This window comes from Pelodiscus sinensis, chromosome 7 (genome assembly GCF_049634645.1).
Source record: "Pelodiscus sinensis isolate JC-2024 chromosome 7, ASM4963464v1, whole genome shotgun sequence".
Lineage (NCBI taxonomy): Eukaryota > Metazoa > Chordata > Testudines > Trionychidae > Pelodiscus > Pelodiscus sinensis.
Genome location: NC_134717.1, coordinates 33,173,554 through 33,192,910, shown reverse-complemented (window position 1 = coordinate 33,192,910; position 19,357 = coordinate 33,173,554). Strand labels below are relative to the sequence as shown.

At 47.3% G+C, this 19,357-nt stretch overlaps 1 protein-coding gene and 1 long non-coding RNA gene across 11 annotated transcripts in view; one reads left to right on the top strand and one right to left on the bottom strand.

Annotated features, from left to right (window-relative positions):
• The window catches only part of MARCHF7 (membrane associated ring-CH-type finger 7), a 35,355-nt gene extending 24,820 nt beyond the window's left edge, over nucleotides 1-10,535 (bottom strand). For all 10 annotated transcript variants that reach the window (XR_012905178.1, XR_012905177.1, XR_012905179.1 and 7 more), the window contains exons 1-2: nucleotides 10,397-10,535; nucleotides 4,847-5,012 (exon numbers count right to left, since the gene is read on the bottom strand). Coding sequence is in view for 7 of the 10 variants with exons in the window: in XM_075933489.1 (XP_075789604.1) it covers nucleotides 4,847-5,002 (156 nt within the window). In the remaining 3 variants the exon portion in view is untranslated. The remainder of the gene's footprint in view (nucleotides 1-4,846; nucleotides 5,013-10,396) is intronic.
• LOC112546182 (uncharacterized) lies at nucleotides 1,933-14,754 on the top strand. Its single transcript, XR_012905182.1, has 3 exons — nucleotides 1,933-2,738; nucleotides 8,874-11,005; nucleotides 11,400-14,754. It is a non-coding gene; the product is annotated as an uncharacterized LOC112546182 (long non-coding RNA).
• Nucleotides 14,755-19,357: the final 4,603 nt, after the last annotated feature.

Sequence of the window (19,357 nt, the reverse complement as noted above, 5' to 3'; positions counted from 1 at the left end):
TATTCTCTAAAAAGCAGGACAAAATTCATTGTCTTGTAAAAACAGCCCCTAGAAATCCCCACTTTAGTTGCAAAATCTCCTTTATAATAATGGAAAGTGATAAGATTTTTGCTATTAAGTTTTCAAAACTTATGGAAGGTTTCTAAAATAAACCAAAAAAGCTTGCATTTATAATGCTCTTAGTTTTAGAGTTCTAAATAACTTTTACGGTATACAAAAAGCATGTATTACTATCAAATTAGTTGCTCAAATGGTTGTAGGATACAAATTCATCTTTGTTTGCCTTATCTTTTATCCTGTTAATCATGTCATACCCTTTAGGCAGTTAATATCTAATTTTATCCCAACAGTAAAATCCATTTGAAGTCTTGGGAAAACTGCAGTACCTAGATCAATTGTGGGCAACCTGAAGTCGGCCAGCTGCATGAGGCCCTCCAAGGTTCTATTTGTAGCCCACGAGACATTTTGTTTATCGTTGCCCATGCGCAGGGTTGCCAGATTCTGCTGGCTTCCATCCATAAATGTTTTTTCCCCCCTACCAGTATTACTCCATGTATAAGCGACATGCATGTAAAGCAAGTGAGGTGCATGATAATTGCACACAACATACAGAGCTGTAAAGCTCCCTCTACATTAGGGATGTGAAATATCAGTTAACTGAATAGTTGATTAACTTCATGAATTCTTATTGGTTACCTAACTATTCTATAGTTCCTGGGGGTTGGGCTGGCAGCCAGTTTGCTCCGGCCCCACTCCTGAGGAGTCATGTGTATGTGCACACCCAGAACTTGTGTGAGTCAGAACTGAACTGGGTTGCCTGCCTGCCCAGCTCCTAATACACTTTAAATACAGAGCCGTAGCAGGGGTAGGTCCTGGACCCATCGCAAGCTGGGACTGAGCTAGGCTGCTGGCCAGCCTGATAAAAAATTTACTGGTGCGGGGAGAGGGGGAGGAATGAGTGTAGTCTATAGCTTGTAATCTAGCGTTAATCGACTACACTATTACATATCTACTCCGCATCCAATCAAAGCACTGCTACAGTTCCAGGGCACTCTCCATAAATTCTAGATATATAAGCGCAGTTAGCAAAACTAGGTAAATGCTGCTTAGGGGTTCAAATCTCAAGCGATCAGAGCAAACTGACCAAGCTAGCCATAAGTAAATATTCTGTTCTCTTGTTTACACAAAAATGTAACATGTTACGAAATTTAAATTCCACCAACTGTGCTACTTTTAAATCTATAAATCCTGGTCTCTTAATTGCTCCCCCTCCCCAGCTACTTGCTTGAGAAATGTGTTTTTTAAAAAAATCCAATGATAACTCTTTACTTATGATATTTAATGCTAATTATACATATAGGCAGTCCCCGGGTTATGTACAAGATAGGGACTGTAGGTTTGTTCTTAAGTTGAATTTGTATGTAAGTCGGAACTGGCGTCCAGATTCAGCCACTGTTGAAATTGACCAGCAGCGGCTGAATCGGACACGCCTGGGGCAGAGCAGCTGGGGTGCTGCTGGGTTGGTCCCACAGCGCCGCTCCTCGGCGCTACTGAACCAACCCGGCAGCACCACAGCTGCTCTGCCCCAGGTGTTCCCAAGTCAGCCGCTGCTGAAACTGACCAGCGGCTGATTCCAGGAAGCCCCGGGCAGAGCAGCTCTGCCCCGGGCTTCCTGGAATCAACCGCTGATCAGTTTCAACAGCAGCTGAATCTGGACGCCTGGGACAGAGCAGCTGGGGTGCTGCTGGGTTGGTCCAGTAGCACAGCACCTCGGCGCTGTGGGACCAAGCCGGCAGCCCCCCAGCTGCTCTACCCCAGGCTTCGGCGAGAAAAGCCTGGTCTGCTGGGGGGGGGGGGGGTGCACTAGCTGCGCCCCCTCCCCCAGCAGACCAGGGAGATGCGGAGCGGCTTTTCTCGCCGCGGAGGACACAGGCGGCGGGACCGCAGCGCGTCTCGGCGATCCCACCGCCCGCATCTCCCTGGTCTGCTGGGGGGAAGTGTCCCCCCGCGCCGCCAGAGGCGACGACAGTGGGGGAGGCACCCCGAACTAACGGGTCCCCGCCCACCCGGTTCGTAACTAGGGGTCCCACTTAAGTCGGACTGACGTAACCCGGGGACTGCCTGTATTCCTACCTAAGCCTGTATAAAAGCTTCAGGGGGTAGCCAAGGTAGTCTGTAACAGGAAAATCTTAAAAAGAACAACGAATAGTCTAGTAGCACCTTAAAGATTAACAAAACATGTAGATGTTTAACTCTTCGGTCATCTGAAGAGCTTTTGTGGGCAAAACCCACTTCATGCCACCATCTACATGGTTTGTTAGTCTTTAAGGTGCTACTAGAATATTTGTTGAGTTTTTTTTAAGTTAAGCCTGTATAGTTTCTGCAAAATGAGTCTGTCACAAATAAGCTGCTACAAATTAGTGAAAAAAGAAAAGCCCTGAATCCTTCCACCTCCTTGACTATGAGACAGTCTTTCAGAGCAAGAGAGACTGATTTAAAATCAGTTTCAGAGTGCTTCTATTTTTGAAGTCTTAATGCTGCTAAATTACCAAAAAGGTAAGTTTAAGGATAACATCACATTTTTTTCTCCTTCTATTGCCTTACAGTGGAAGCTGTGCCTCCATTTGAGTTTAAACCAAAATGTCAAAAGAGCAGTGCTAGGACAGATATATTGTACTACAAACTCCATAGAGATGTGTGGAGGAAGGCTATAACTTCTGTGGACACTTGAAGAAAAGGTAAGAATCGTGGTAAAGAAGGTCTATTTCTTAAACCTCATCTACACTACCAAGTTCTGTTGACACCCAAAAACTGACACTTTTCCAGAGCCTCATGTGGGTGGGTGAAAGGTGCAGGCTCTGGGCATTGTGGACACCACCAAAATTTCTACAAACCTGCCATCCCTGGCTGTGTGAGCTCTCAAAACTGAGAAATGTCAGACTGGCACAGCAGCTTGTTCCCCTAGCACCTATCTGCCTACCATTGTCTTCCTAGTACAGGGCAGAACAGAAGTATTCCAATGATTTGCTCTGTTCCCTAGAGCAGCATGCTCAGGGCTCATCTAGACTACATCCCTCTTTTGAAAGGGAGATGTAAATTAGACAGATCAAAAGTGCAAATGAAGCACGGATTTAAATATCCCGTGCTTCATTTGCATCCAATCACTGTTTTGAGAAAGGGTATTTCAAAAGTGAAACTGCAGTCTAGACTTGGTTCTTTCGGGAGGGGGGGGAGAGGAAACCTTTTTCGAAAGATCCCGTACTTATTTTTTCAGGAGTACAAGATCTTTCAAAAAAGGGTCCCCTCCCCCGATAGAACTGCGTCTCGACTGTGGTTTCACTTTTGAAATACCTTTTTGAAACAACAATTCGACGCAAATATGCAAATGAAGCACGGGATATTTAAATCCATGCTTCATTTGCACTTTCGATCTGCCTAATATACATCTCTCTTTCAAAAGAGGGATGTAGTCTAGACATAGCCTCAGCCGTCAGATACGTCTGGAGCTTCAAAAGGGCAGAAGAGATCAAAATACTGAGCAGAGCAATCAGGTCAGGCATTGTGATATACTGGTAGAAGCCAGTTCTGTTGACAAAACAAACAGCAGTGTCTATACTAGCTCTTTGTCAACAATAAAGGGAGGGGAAAAGAAAAGTCTTTCAAAAAAACTTCCATCTTTGTGTCATCAAAATGAGATATTAAAGGGTTAATCAGTTATCTGGTCAGGTTGGTGCTTACTCGATAAGCTGGTAACCACTGCCACACTGAGGGGGGCTGCTCTAGCCTAGCTGGGCCTCACCACACTGTGGGCAGAGGGGCTCTCCCTACCCCACTCCCCCACCCACTCTACCTTTCCCCACCTGCCAAAAGCTCTGGGAGGAAGTCAGCTTTTGGGCATTAACGTTTAACCAATTAACTTTTTAAACAGGATTTGACATCCCTAGCCAAAATGTGAACATGTAGCCGAGTACACAATTAATCAATGAGCCTAGGCTCATCAGTTAACATGAACAGTTACACGCGCGCACACACCCATTCCTTATGCTGCTGTCTCTATCTCAGATGTTCCTAGGGATATCAACATGTAGCCAACTATACAATTAACTGATAAGCTTAGGGTAACCAGTTAATCTTGTATTCGAGGCAGCAAGGGGTGGGAGCAAGAGCAGGTGCTGCCTCCCTCCTACCTCTATCATATGCAGGGCAGGGGACAGAGGGAGGAACAGGGGAGGCTGCTGCAAAGCACTCTCTGTCCACAGCGTGTTAGGGATGTTAGATATTAAATAATTGAATAGTTGTGTAACCGCATGAACTCTTATCAGTTACCCAACTAGTCTCCAAGGGCAGGCAGTGGGAGTTTAACCAATAACATTAATCGATAAGCATCAGCTTATCAGTTAAATTCTAATTTAGCCATCTGCCTTTAGAGAACAGGGATGTCTGCCTCATTTTAAACCCATTTTGGAAGACAAACCTAAGCAAAATCTTGTATGGGCCCCCACTGATCCCATGCTTCCCACACACTTTTCTTTTGAAATGTAGCAAGAGCCCAGTAGGACCCTTGTACATTTCAAAGGTGGAGGTGCCCTTATGAACTAATCGAGTAGTTGATGTAAATTCCATTGACTATTCGATTAGTTGATTGATCTAAATTTAACATCTCTATACTAGACCATTTTATAGCAGTGAAAAAGCATTATCACTAGGGAGGCCAACATTTTGCATTTAGCTTGTTTGTGTGAGAAAACATGTTGAAATTGCTCTTTATAGTGCCCTTGAAATTAATCTTGCCAAAGAAGCAGATACAGAAAGTGTTACTGCTAAAAGCAAATATAAAATATCTTACCTGACATCCGGCATCAAGTCTCAGTGAAGAGTCTCTTGTATGATATGTATCAGTTAGACTGCTTCCTCTACTTCCATCCATTGTTCTAGCACTTGAAGAGGAACTGGAGGGTTGAACTGATATCCTTCGAGGAATCCTTGAAGGTTTAGACTCCATTTTCAGTGTTCTGTGTGAGGGGGAAAAAAGTTGTTTTCCTCTTAAGAAGGGATATAAAATGCAACAAAACGGTAGCCACTTCATTGCTCAATATTTTGTAAGGAGCTGTGTCTAGTGCAGTGTTTACCAAATGGTGTTCTGTGGAACCCCAGGCTTCCACAAAGTAAAAATAAGGGTTCCGCGAGAAAATTTCATTACAACAACATTTTATGATTAAATGAAATAATTAATATGTTATTTTTGTTTTTAAATATGTGCAATTAAACTAAATGTCGATCTCATGACCTTGTTTAGCATTTGTTTATTATCTTTACTTCTTAGTGGTCTACTTTTTCAGCTCCAGAAATCACACTATTAGGGTTCCACAAAATTCTTTTGAGTTTAAGAGTTCCGTGGCCAAATAAAATTGGGAAACACTGATCTAGTGGTTTTTTTTGTTTGTTTGTTTTAAAGCACAGGCCTGGGAACCAGGAGACTTATATTTTAATTCCAGAATTGTCACTAACTGGCTATATGATAAACTGCATCATGTTTATACCTTGCCTTTCTTATTATAAAATGAGGCTAATACTTCACTACAACCTGTTAATAAATCATTTGGTGATCCTTTGATTAAAAAATGCCAAATAAACAAAGCATTAGTTAGCTGTGGCAGACTGAGGCAGATTACTAATACATACTATCTCCCTTAAACAAAAAAATAAGGTATTTGTTTCTCTTGGCTACATCTTCATTAAATACCTTTAAGGTGTTCACATCTCCAACTGTTCTATCCCTTGTTTAATATATCCATCCTCACTTCTTAGACTTCTTTCCCCTCAGTTCATTTACCCACATGCTTTCCCCTTTGGCAGGAAGTCAGAGAGGCTACTTAAAAAAACACCACCACACTTCCTTCCTCCATACTCTGCTATGTCACAGAGCCACGCATTATATCTACATCATCAAAACTGCTACTTCAGTTAGCTGGACACCTGACTGAAGATATTCTAGCCAAGGAGCTAAATGTAATATTAGTGTTCTAACTAGGGATGTGAAAGGTTAGCTGGTTAACCGGAAAGTACCAGTTCCAGTTAAGTGGTGGGGGCTGGAATATTTCCCTGCCTCTAGTAGGTTGCTCCAGCCTCGCTGGGCCTGCCACGGACAGGGATTGCTCTGGGTGTCTGCGGTGGACCCGGGGTGGGGTGGGGAGGTGAAGACAAGGGCTGCTCTGGCTGGGCTGGAGCAGCCTGTGCCAGAGACCCACTCCAGCCTGGCCACAGTGGGGGAGGGAGGGTCACTCCAGCCCACTTGGGCTGGATGACACCCCCTCAATTGGTTAACCTGTTAAATTTCATGGTTAACCAATTAAAAAGGATTTAACATTCCTAGTAACCCACACTGTGCAGATCCGGAAAGTGGGTTGAGAAACTCTCAAAGTAATGTACTTTGCTACTACAATCACGCAGGGTTCTTCCTTACGCAAGTCTCTTTCACTTCTCTTCCCACCCCAATTCTGGATAGTCCTTACAGAACTTCCTAGGCAGCAACATAAAAAGCGGCATGAACTTTGTCAGTTTCTTTATGCCAAGGACAAAAAACACACTACTTAGTTGTGCTGAGAGAGAGCAAGATAATACCTCCTACCATAATACCACTCTCCTGAATTCAGATGACGAGGTAGTTCACTACTGACCTTATAGCAGTACCGCTGAGCTGGTGCAAGGTCTCCCAGATACCATAACAAGCAGTGGTAGCTTAAGTCAGCAGCAGAGCATAGCCTGCCACCATAATGCTGTCCACACCAGCACTTTTGCTGGTGAAGCTTTTGTTAGACGAGGAGGGAAGGAGGTTCACACCTCTGACCAACAAGTGTTAATCTAGACAATCATAATAATCCTACAATGATGGAAAAACCTCTTCTACTGCCATAAACTCTCTCTACACTACTACAAGATTATCCTGATATAACTATGGCATAGCTATGCTGCTACAGTACTCCTAACGTAGACACTGCGTCAGTTGAAAATAAATTAGTCTAGAATAACAATCCTGTTTTAAACTCTCTTCACATGAAGTTATTGCAGAAAAAGTACTGTTTCTTAGTACGTTTGAACATATTTGAAACTGATTGAACATACCAACAGGGTTTATATGGACCAGTTAAGTGTGTGACTAATAGATGCACTTGAGAAATCACATCCTACAGTGTGCATCACACCATTACATCAACATGGAAGTTTTTAATTCTTTCTGTATAGCTTTTCCCAAATACTTTGTGTAGATGAGTTCTTGAGTATTTTCATATTAACCAGTACAAATTAACTACCTTAAAAGGACAACATATGACGTGAGGATTATTTTAAACTAGAGATATTAAAGTGTGTAATTAAATAGTCGTATACCCGCATCAAAGTTTAGCAGTTATACAGCTATTCAATAGTCCCCGGAGGTGGGGTCAGCAGCCAATGTGCTCCCAGCCCCACTCCTGGGGACTATTAGACTATACTGCTGCCTCTCTTTTAGAGGCCCATGAGGGTATCTGGTGTAAAAAAATGACCCGCATTTAAAACTCCCCCTTAAGGTTATACATTAACGTCTCTATTTTAAAATCCACCAAAATTAGTAATGTTTTGAACCAGGAATCTGAGCACCAAAGGGCAAAAATATACACCACTGCAAAACTGTGTCCTAGGAGACTTACACTAAGTAAGTGATAAATGTAATTTTAGGTATGCAATATTAATTTTAATTATAATCTTATATATAATTGTGTTCCATGAACTGTGTGGAGAAAATATACTGGTTATTTTACTACTACCAAAATATATTCCTTTGATAGCTTCATGTATAATTACTAGTTTAAATCAAACTTAGAATAGGCTTCCTCGATTGACAACATTCCTCTAGTCCCTGACACACGCCCTAAAGTATTTTACTAACTATAGTAATACCTGCAAATTACACAAGTGTACAGCATTGTTTCCTGTTTACTTGACAAATTACATTCAAAAGGAAGTCTCAACTGACAACCATTTTGGATCTTTACTCTGGGGGAGACTTGAAACCTTACCCAGTTGGGATCTCAACTGGGGCAGAAATATGAGTGAACAGGCAATACAGATTCAAAGTAGCACACTTTTGTAGGTTCTAAAATCCATTTAGACATGTAAGGATTAGACAATTACACTGAAAACATTCAAAACAGACATGGTTCTATAGCGGTTTTATAAAAACAATCACTTGTAAAAGTTTAAGTATTCACCCAATTAATAATAGAGTGCACGTTAGTAATTGAGTAAGTATCAATATTTGTTTTAGTTTTCTAAGACTTTATTTTAGAAGCCCATAGACTGATCTCTGAGGAAGGAATGTTTAGTTTTTAAACCACAAGGAAACTGCCATTTGCCCAGATAAATTCAAAGTCCACACCAGTCTAAAAGGTATGATACATTTGATACTTTTGTCACAAGTAAACTTGTAGGCATATCCCAAAGGCTGTGGTTTGGCCTTAAAAAATGCATAGTTGGAGAGAGTTCAGTTTCCTGCAGATTTTAACAGAGGGATGTACTATGTACAATCCAAAAAATGCATATTAAAATGAATGAGAAACAAGATGGATGGTATAAGACTCCACTATCGAATTGACAAAGTGGTGTGCTCTTATAGATATCAAGTTCTGAAAAATATGGGGTATAATCCTGACTCAATGGATATGCAACACAAATTTTCATGGATAACTGTTTCCCTTATAATAAAGAACCTTGGGTACTAAAGTAATCCTTAAGATCTCTTGCCATTTTATGACGGGCCTAAATTGGATAATGAGTAGCCAAAGCTTCTTTAAGTCCCGTGGCCTCCTAAACAAAGGTTGTTTCTCTTTTGACTCTAGTACCGCCAACCGCTGTGTTAACATTCTCATCTGGATACAAGAGAACCAGTCTTAAGAGTCTACCAGTTCACCATACAGAAGAGCTGGAGAGGGTAAAGGCTGGCCCTGACTCAGAGCCTCTCCAGAGTCATCAGCTCTAGCAAGGGAAGGAGAAAATGAGCATTTCAACTTGGTGTTTCAAGAACAATTTTTCTGCTCCACTACACTGAGAAGTGAGGACCACAAGGACAAGAAAAGTCGCAATGATTATGGGTCCTGTAATTTTAAGATAGTTCAAGTAATTTTTATAGGCCTATGATAGCTAGAAAAAGTCATGATCCAACAGATTTAAAATCTGAAAGCAAAGAATATTTCTAACTACTGGAATTTTGGAGCACCTTACTTGGACTTGGCAGTACTAAATAGGCTCAGGCTTTGCTGCTGGTTCATCACTGGGGTGCTCAGATCACAAGCCAGAGAATAAGGCTGATAAGGGAGACAACACATTTCCTTGTCTCCTACAGCTGCCAAAGGCCAATACAACCATTTCTGCAGATAAAAGGAACTGGAGCTTTACTTACGCCAGTTCTGAAAGGATCTCAGGCCTATTGCAGCAGTGCATAAGGGAAGTGTGCATATATCCCTCCTCCTCTCAGACTATTTCATGGAGAAGGGGACATAGGGAGCCAGAATCGGGGCCTCTATGCTTGTTAGGAAAGCACAGAGGAAGGGAGTTTGGAAAGAAGGGAGAAAGAAGTGTATCTTACGAGAGGGGGAGGGGTTGTGTGCCCTTTGCTCTGGCACAAGACCCTTCTGAAAGTTCCCTCCAGCGACTAGCTCTGGCGAGGTGGGACCCACAAGACAATGATAAATTTCCCTTCAATATCTTTTCTCCTCTCTCCCCCTCCCCGTCTTCGTGGTGATAACGGCAGGAGAAGGGTAAGTGGGACTTCTGCACAGATATAGGATGAATTAACTCTTAAGTACACGGGATTAAATTTATTTCTCCCCCCCCCCCCCGATTTACTAAGGACGTCGGGGGCCTGCTCCCTCAACCCCGTCAGGCGAGGGAACAGGGCACCTCCCGAGGGGGGGGGGTCAGTCTGAGAGCGCGGAGGGAGGCTGCGCACCAGCCCGCGCAGGGATGGTCTGGTGCGGAGGAGCACGGGCTGAGGCTGGCCCCAGGACAGACGCAGGCCGGAGGGTGGCGGTGGCATTGGCGAGGCAGCTCCAAACCCACTGAGGACAGAGGGGGCTGAGGAATCAACCGGGGGGGGGGGGCTAGTTCTTCGGGCCGTACCCCCAGCCTCTTCGGGTGGGCGGGACAGGGGGTGGCCAGACTGAGTCTCTCCGAGCCGGGTAGAGCCCCGGCTGCTCTGCAACCCGCCGGCGGGGCCTGCTCCTCGGGCTGTGGCGGGGAAGCTGGGTCACAGCGGCGGCTGCCGCCACAGCCCAGAAACAAGATGGATACTACGGGCCTCCCCCTCCGTCCGTGTCCCCGCGGCCAGGCCGGGCGCCCCCCGCACCGAGCCACCCCCACTCACCCGAGCCGCCGCTGCCGCGTCTCCTGGCGTCCAGTCCCACACAGCCCTGCTGCGGGCGGCCCAGCCGCCTCCGCCTGCACAACTCACAATGGCGACAGCGCCCAGCCACCAGACCTCGCTCCGCGGACGCCCAACCCCCTCTGTGGCTCTCGCGAGAACGGGCGGCAGCGGGAGAGGCCGCGTCGTCGTCAGCCGAGGGTGTCGTGTCTCTGTCCCCGCCCGCAGCACCGCGCCCCTCGGGAAGCCGAACGGAGTCGCCACGTCGCTGTCCCGGAGAGAGCGCTCCGGCCCCGACCCCCTTTTCCCGTCAGCATTGCCGGGGGGGGGCTTATCCTCCGCCCCCAGCGTACTGCTCCCGCCGCCCTGTGCACGCTCAGAAGGGGCAGGCCCAGGCCAGCTCCGCTTCCCGGCTCCCCGCCGAAGAAGGTAACGTGCTGGCGGGGAGGCTCAGCACCACCGTAGTGCTGCTGTCCCAACTGTCCAAAAGTCATGAATCAAGCACAGCGCGATCAATGGGCTCAGAAATCCCGCCATGAGAAAGAGATTCCTGCTTTCTCGGCCGAGTCGTTCGGAAGAAGCCGCCCACCCCAGGGAGGGTGATTATTTCAGGTGCAAAATTCATCCTTAAAACCACACAACATGGCGCTTGGGGGCCTGTCGCGTAGGGGCGTCCTTAATTCACTCGCAGGCTGGACTCGGGTTGGAGAGTTGACCTTTTCCACCCCCCCCCCCTTCAGTCTGTCTTCCTCCCCCAAACCGGTTCCTGTTTCTCTCTGACCCATCTGCTCCCAACCCCTACTCAGTGTCCCTCCTCATGCTTCTCCACAGTTACTTTATCACGTGTCCCTTTCCTCTTACCAGCTCCTGCCCCCTCATGTTGGCTCTGCTTCTTTAGCACGTTACAAGCCCCTCGGTCTCTTCCAGTCTGTCTGAGCTGATCAAATATTTTTGAAATTCAAAAATGACCAAAAACAAATTTCATGATGTTTGTTTTTTCAACCAGCTCTACCATCCAGATTCCTAAGCAGAGAGCCCAGAGGGTGGCAGTGTTCTCTGCAGGCAGTCTAACTTCAGTCCCTTGGGGTACTAGAGGAGGTAGCCCTGATCCCAGGCAGACTCACTTCTTTCTGCAAGAACAAGACAGAACTCTGTAGCACTTTAAAGCTGCATGGAGAGGGCTGCTGTTTTAACTGGTCAGACTTTCATTTTGTACTGTTGTCCTATTGAAAGGTAATAGGGGATGGTAGCCATTGTAACTAAGGGCAAAAGTTCACAAGATTTGTAACTTCTGGGGACTGAGAAGCTGTGAGTGAAGCATAAAATCATGGTGCTCAGAATAATATTGAGAGAGCTGGCTACTTTGACATCTTTCCTATTCCCAACATCATCACACCATAGGATTGCCACGTGTCCAGATTTTAACCAAAAGTGCAGTAAAAAGGGGAACTCTATGCTGTCCAGTCAGAAGTACTGATGGCACCAAAGTTCACCTACCGGGGCACTGGAAGAGGGATGTTGCTTCCTGTAAATGCCATCCCCAACCTGTCCCTAGTCAGTCTGGCCTAGGATTTTGGAGGGAGGCAAAGTAGATGGAGGTGGAGGGATCAGCACTGGATCATAAATCTGAGCCAAGGCCATCTCTTACCCGCATCTCATGGTCAGGCAGGTAAGCAGGCTCTCATTCAGCTGCAAGCCTGATTATCCATGCCAAAGGTGAGTCCTGAGAGATAGGGGAGACAGTAACCAGCAGAGGTGGGAGGGATTGAGCAGTGGAGTGGAGGGGTGTAGTGTCCACTTTTAAGAAACTGGAAAGTTGACAAGCCTACTTGTGAGTCACAACCTCTGCAATAGTCAGGACTGCTTTGACTTTGTTCTAATTGAGCCATGATGTGCAGAGTGATAGGTGGTATCTAAGTAGTATCAGAGTGTGGCAACCTCTGCATCAGGAGTTATGCCTAACTTGTTTGTACCTGTAAATAAAGTGGTGTCTTGGAGGGGCAGTCTTTGTTGAGTCTAGAGGTCAGTGGGATCTCCCACTGACTGAGCTGAGTCCATTGTTACAAGTACATACGTGTAGTGGTTCGGTAGAGTCTCCTGAAAACTATTACTGTACTGTATTTTGCTTAATAATAAACCTGGCCAGGCACCTTCAATCCTTATGTGATTTGTGGTGTTTGGGGACTCTCTCAGAGTCTGCTGTGTTGATTGAGCACACATGCATGCAGTCTTCTGATTATCATCATTGATGGAGCAAGAGACTTGCCAGGATACCACACCAGTAAATCCTACTGCAGTCTTCATTAAAAAAAGGTTAATCGTGACCAGATACTTGATACAATTAACATTAATAACTATGGGGATAGAACACCAGCCAGAATAAGTAAAGAACAGGTAAAATATCTAGATAATTTAGATCAGGGGTTTTCAAACTCTGGGTCATGGCTTGTAATGGCAAGCTGGCTGAGAGACGCTTTTTTTTTTTTTTACCTGTTCCTCCTCAGGTATGAGTGATTGCAGCTCCCATTGGTCAGTTAGAACTGTGGCCATGGCCAATGGGAACTGCAATTGTCTGCACCTGCAGAGGCAAAAGTAAACAAAGCATCTCACAACTAGCTACTGAATTGCCCTTACAAGCCATGATCCCTGAGGTAGATGACTTCAAGTTGACAGGGCCTGATAAAATCCACCCCAGCCTTTTTAAGGAATGAATTAAAGCAGTCTCAGAAACACTTAGAAATTGTCTTTGAGAATTCATGGAAGATGGGTAACTCCCAGAGGACTGGAGAAGTGCAAACATAACACCTATATTTAAAAAGAGAACATAAAAAGACCTGGAGAATTACAGACCAGTTAGCCTAATGTTGATACCTGGAACAAATTATTCAATTTGTGTTATTTGTGAGCATCTACAGGGTAACAAGTTGAGATAAATAATAGCCAACGTATATTTCTCAAAAACAGATCATGCCGACCTAATTTCTTTCTTTGATATAGTTACTGGCCTAACAGATGGAAGGAAGCAGTAGTTGTAATATCTTGATTTTAGTAAGGCTTTTAACACAGTCCCACATGACATTCTCCCAAACTAAGGATATATGGTCTAGCAGAAAGTATTATATGGTGGATGCTAGCAATGTAAGTGGTTAACTGGGTGAAGCTTACCGGTTCTGGTTAACTGGTAGGGGCACGAGTGTCATATGCAAAACATGGAGAGTAACTGTTCCACTGTACTAAGTAGGGATGTTAAATATCGGTTAATTGAATAGTTGATTAGCCTCGTGAATTCTTATCGGTTAGTCAACTATTCTACAGTCTTGGACAGCCCCTGTCTGGAGTAGGAGGGGTCTGAGCTCCTGGATCCGGCACGAGCAAGAACTGAGCTGACTGCCTGCCCGCCTGGCTCCTAATACATATTAAATGCAGAGGCGCAGCGAGGGTAGGTCCAGGACCCAGTGCAAATGGGGACTGAGCCAGGCTGCTAGCCAGGTCACGTTTAGTCTTGAGAAAAAAAAGACTGATGCGGGACCTGAAAACAGTCTTCAGTAATATAAAAGTTATTAAAAGGATGGTGATCAGTTCTCAATGAGCTCTGAAGGCAGGACAAGAAGTAATCAGCTTAATCTTCAGCAAGGAAAATTTAGGTTAAATATTGGGGGGGAAATTCCAACTATAGGGACTCAACTATAGTTAAGTTCTGGATTGGGCTCTTAAGGAGGTTGTGGAATCTGTCATTGGAGGTTTTAAAGACTTCGTTAGACAAACGTATCTCAGGAATAGTCTAGGTATACCTGGTATGCCTCAACACTGGCAGATAGACTAGATGATCACTCAAGGTTCCTCCCAACCCTACATTTCTATGATTTTCATTCTCCTGTGCTAATTGGACTTTTGTACCAAACATTTCTCTTCTTCCTTATAGTTTCTTAACTTCAGCATTACAGCATACCTGCCTCCTTCCTTGTATTGGCTCCTTCGCTCTCCTTCCTTCTGTGATTGGTCTCCTTCGCTTTTTCTTTCTAATTAGCTAATCCCCCTCCTAATTAATCCCATTCGTACAAAAAAAGAATTAGCGTGACATTTACTGTCATCACATTTTTCTCTCTGCACATGCATTATATCCGCTGCCTCACCCTGTGTCTTTTGTGACTATTTTGACTACAAACACTTCAGGGTAGGGATTGTCTTCTACAGGCAGTCCCCGGGGTTACGTACAAGATAGGGACTGTAGGTTTGTTCTTAAGTTGAATCTGTATGTAAGTCGGAACTGGCATCCAGATTCAGCCGCTCTGCCCCAGGTGTCCTGATTCAGCCACTGCTGAAACTGATCAGCAGCGGCTGAATCAGGACTCCTGGGGCTGAGCAGCTGGGGTGCTGCCGAGTTGGTCCAGTAGCGCCAATGAGCGGTGCTGCAGGACCAACCGGCAACGCCCCACCTGCTCTACCATAGGCCCCGAGCTTTGCTCCACATCTCCCTGGTCTGCTGGGGGGGGCACTAGCTGCGTTCCTCCCCCCAGCAGACCAGGGAGACGCGGAGCAAAGCGGCAGAGGACCCAGGCCAGACTGCAGCGCTTCCAGATCAGCGCCGCAGGTCGGGCCGGGTCCTGCGCCGCTTTGCTCAGCATCTCCCTGGTCTGCAGACCAGGGAGATGCTGAGCAAAGCGGCGCAGGACCCGGGGCCGGACCCGTGGCCGCTTCCAGATCAGCTGGAAGCCCCGCGGGTCGGGCCGGGTCCTCCGCGGCTTTGCTCAGCGCCTCCCTGGTCTGCAGGACCCGGCCCGACCCGCGGTGCTTCCAGCTGATCTGGAAGCGGCCGCGGGTCCGGCCCCGGGTCCTCCGCTGCTTTGCTCCCCGTCTCCCTGGTCTGCTGGTTCCCGCAGCAGACCAGGGAGACGGGGAGCAGCTTTTCTCGCCCCGGAGGAGGCGGGCGGCGGGACCAGGCGTCCCGCCGCTCGAGTCCTCCGGGGCGAGAAAATCCCCGTTCGTAACTGCGGATCCGACATAAGTCGGATCCGCGTAACTCGGGGACTACCTGTATTCTATGTTTGTATAAAGCCTACCATAATGATGTCCCTATTTTGGTTGATGTCGGCACTACAGTGAATATAATAGTAGTAATACAAATTTACTTCTGATAAATATCTGGTGTAGCTAATTTCCAAAGTGTTTCTATCTGTCACCTCTACAGGGCAAGCTGTAAATTAGGGATGTGAATTGCTAATTGGTTAGCCTCCCCCTTAATGAACAGGCTTACCTGTTCTGGTTAACTGGTGGGGGCTGGAGCTGCTCACTGTGGGCAGGGGCACTCTAACACATCCAGAACAACACCTGTCCATGGTGGTCTGGCCTGTGCACACTGCAGGTAGGGGCACTTCAGCCTGTCTGGAGCAGCCCCTGTCCATGGTGTGGGAGTCTGCTCACGGACGCTCTGTGCATGCGCCCCAGCGCCTGGAAAGGGAAGCATGTGGCTGCGCTGTCGGCTCCGGTGAGACCTAGGCATTGGGTTAGAGTGGGCTGAGAGGGACTGAGGGTGCCTGGCTCTGCGGCAGTTGCATAGCGAGCGGAGGACAGGGGGGTAGTTGCCCCTGGTGCCATGCAAGGGGGGGGTGCCTCGTGGCGAGCCTGGTGCTAGCGAGCCACTTGCTCTCTGCAGCCATGCCGCAGAGGCAGGAGTGGGCACTTCAAAGGTCTTCCTGGGAGTCCAGTGCTCCTGGCTGCTGCCCCCCCCGCTGCACAGTTCAGCACCCAGACTGGGTCCCAAGGGCGGAGGGCAGGGTGGGGGCTGGCCAGCTGCTGCCCCATGCGGTGCTGGCGGTGCCCCTGGCAGGCTCCCCACACCCCTCTTGTCAGGTGTGTTGTTTGGGACAAGAAGGTGAGTCTATGCGCCAAGAAAAGCCAAGCACCCCTGAGTCCTACTGCAGAGCCCGAGAACCAGCTGCTGGCCCCAGCCCACTATGCCCAGGTGCTGCCCTCGCCGCTCATTGGAGTGGGGCTGAGTGGCTCCTCCGTACACTGTGCTGCTTGTGGAACAGCAGCCCCAAGCCAGAGACTCCAGCTCTAGCTGACACAGCTGGGGGGAACAGCCCGCGAAGCACTGTCCTCCCGCTGGGACTATTCCTCCAGGACCTGGAGCCCCCGCTAGTCTGCAGCCAAGCGGAGCAGGGGCAGAGGCCCTCTGTGCGCCCAACTGCTCCATTTCTTTCCTGCAAGTGGCTCCAGGTGGCCATGGGCATGGGGACCATATAAGTGCTACTGCTCCTGCACTGGGGCCCCAGCACAAATGTTTGGGGAGCACAATTTTTGCCTCCAAGCGCATACCACCCTCACTGCTTTACAATTCTGCGAGAGGGGGAAGGCATTGGGTTGGAGCAGGAGAACTGGGGGTGCCTGGCTCTGAAGAGGAGTGGGTGCATTGGGTTGGAGCGGGAGGGGATGAGGGTGCCTGGCTCTGGAGAAGGAGTGCGTGGCTCTTTGTGCTACTATCCACAGCTATTTTAGCTCATGGAAAAAAGGACTCATCATAGTGCTATTCCTTTGGTCCTTCAGGGTTTGACCAATTCAGCTATAGTGCAGAGCTCTCTGTGACTGTCATCTGAAGAGTGGGTACAAAGACTGAGCAAGCTGAAGATTTGAGGGGTGTTCCAGGTTTTGCTTAGTCATTTATTAGTGGAATCTGAAATAATCCCTTTTATTATTGTTTGGTGTATGTATGCTAAGGTTACATGTAACTTTTATATTCCTCTCTTCATTTAAAAAACATACTATAAAATAGTTCTATTCACTGTCATGAGTAATACCAAAAATTAATAATATAATAATAAAAAAGGACCAATCACAAAGACAAAACAATTTGCAATACATCTGTTAATAGTTAAAGAAACTATTATAGTATTATTTGTAAGGCATATTGCATCATTCCAATGAGAAAAATTTCCATTTATTAAAAACATATGCCCAAACTTTTTCATATACAGGCAGTCCCCGGGTTACGTACAAGATAGGGACTGTAGGTTTGTTCTTAAGTTGAATCTGTATGTAAGTCGGAACTGGCGTCCAGATTCAGCCACTGCTGAAACTGATCAGTTTCAACAGCGGCTGAATCTGGACGCCAGTTCTGACTTACATACAGATTCAACTTAAGAACCCCAGGCATCCCCAAGTCAGCTGCTGCTGAAACTGATCAGCGGCTGATTCCAGGAAGCCCGGGGCAGAGGCTTCCTGTAGTCAGCCGCTGGTCAGTTTCAGCAGCGGCTGACTAGGGAACGCCTGGGGCAGAGCAGCTGTGGTGCTGCTGGGTTGGTCCAGTAGCGCCGCCGCTCCTCGGCGCTACTGGACCAACCCAGCAGCACCCAAGATGCTCTGCCCCAGGCTGAATCAGGACACCTGGGGCAGAGCAGCTGGGGTGCTGCCGGGTTGGTCCAGTAGCGCCCAGAGCGGCGCTACGGGACCAACCGGCAGCGCCCCAGCTGCTGTACCACAGGCGTCCGGAGCAAAGCCGCGGAGCACGGGGGCAGCGGGACAGCCCAGACGCGCCGTGGCTGTCCTGCTGCCCTCGGGTTCCGCGGCTTTGCTCTGCTTTGCTCCCCCTCTCCCTGGTCTGCAGACCAGGGGAACGGGGAGCAAAGCCGCGGAACACGCGGGCAGCGGACAGCCCAGAGGCGTCTGGGCTGTCCACTGCCCGCATGCTCCTTGGCTTTGCTCTGCTTTGCTCCCCGTCTCCCTGGTCTGCAGACCAGGGGGACTGGGAGCAAAGCGGCGGAACACGCGGGCAGCCCAGACGCGTCTGGGCTGCCCGCGTGCTCCGCGGCTTTGCTCTGCTTTACTCCCAGTCTCCCTGGTCTGCAGACCAGGGGGACGGGGAGCAAAGTGGCGGAACACGCGGGCAGCGGACAGCCCTGACACGTCTGGGCTGTCCGCTGCCCGCGTGCTCCTTGGCTTTGCTCTGCTTTGCTCCCCTTCTCCCTGGCCTGCAGACCAGGGAGACGGGGAGCAAAGCCGCGGAGCACGCGGGCAGCGGACAGCCCAGACGCGTCTGGGCTGCCCGCGTGTTCCGCCGCTTTGCTCCCCGTCCCCCTGGTCTGCAGGCCAGGGAGACGGGGAGCAAAGCAGAGCAAAGCCAAGGAGCACGCGGGCAGCGGACAGCCCAGACGCGTCTGGGCTGCCCGCATGCTCCGCCGCTTTCCTTCCTCTCCCTGGTCTGCTGGAGACCAGGGAGATGGCCCTGTTCGTAACTGCGGATCCGACATAAGTCGGATCCGTGTAACTCGGGGACTGCCTGTATATAGGATTTTGCTGAGGCAGAATCAGGAAAGTAAGGATTTTTAATGAGGTCAAAATTAGTGTTTCCAAATATTTTCCCTCAACTAAAATTGATATAGCAAGATTTGAAACAAAAACTTTAAAAAACTTCTTAAAATCAAGATGACATAGGTTAGTCTCAGAAGTATCTATCTTGTAGGATAAAATATTTCAGTGCATGTGCTTATTTTATAAATGTTTTCTGTTTATGACTTGTTTCTTTTTTAATATCTGAAAAGATTATAACTCTGATTCTTGATAATTAATTCTTCTATATGACATTATAAATTTTTATTTCTGTTAGCTACATGTTAAAAGCAATCAGAAACTGTCCTTTTCTTCCTAGTGCCCTTTTTGCTTCACAAGAGTGTAAGGAAAAGGAAATCTTTTGAAAGCATGCTGTATATTTAGTGGATTAAACTGCTCACCTAATAATTCTTCAGGTAAAGGAACAGATAACTCTCTGCTTTTTTAAAAATTCTAAAACATGATTGTTGGAGACTCTTGATGTACCTCTAGAGACCCCCAACCTATGAGGTAATAAAGTATTACCCTAATGTGCCTGCTAATATTTTAGAGCTATTCAAATAAATCTTAATTTAGTCCTGATCTTCAATAAGATAATTGGTCCCTTTCCAGTGGTTCTATTCATATTACCAGATTCTT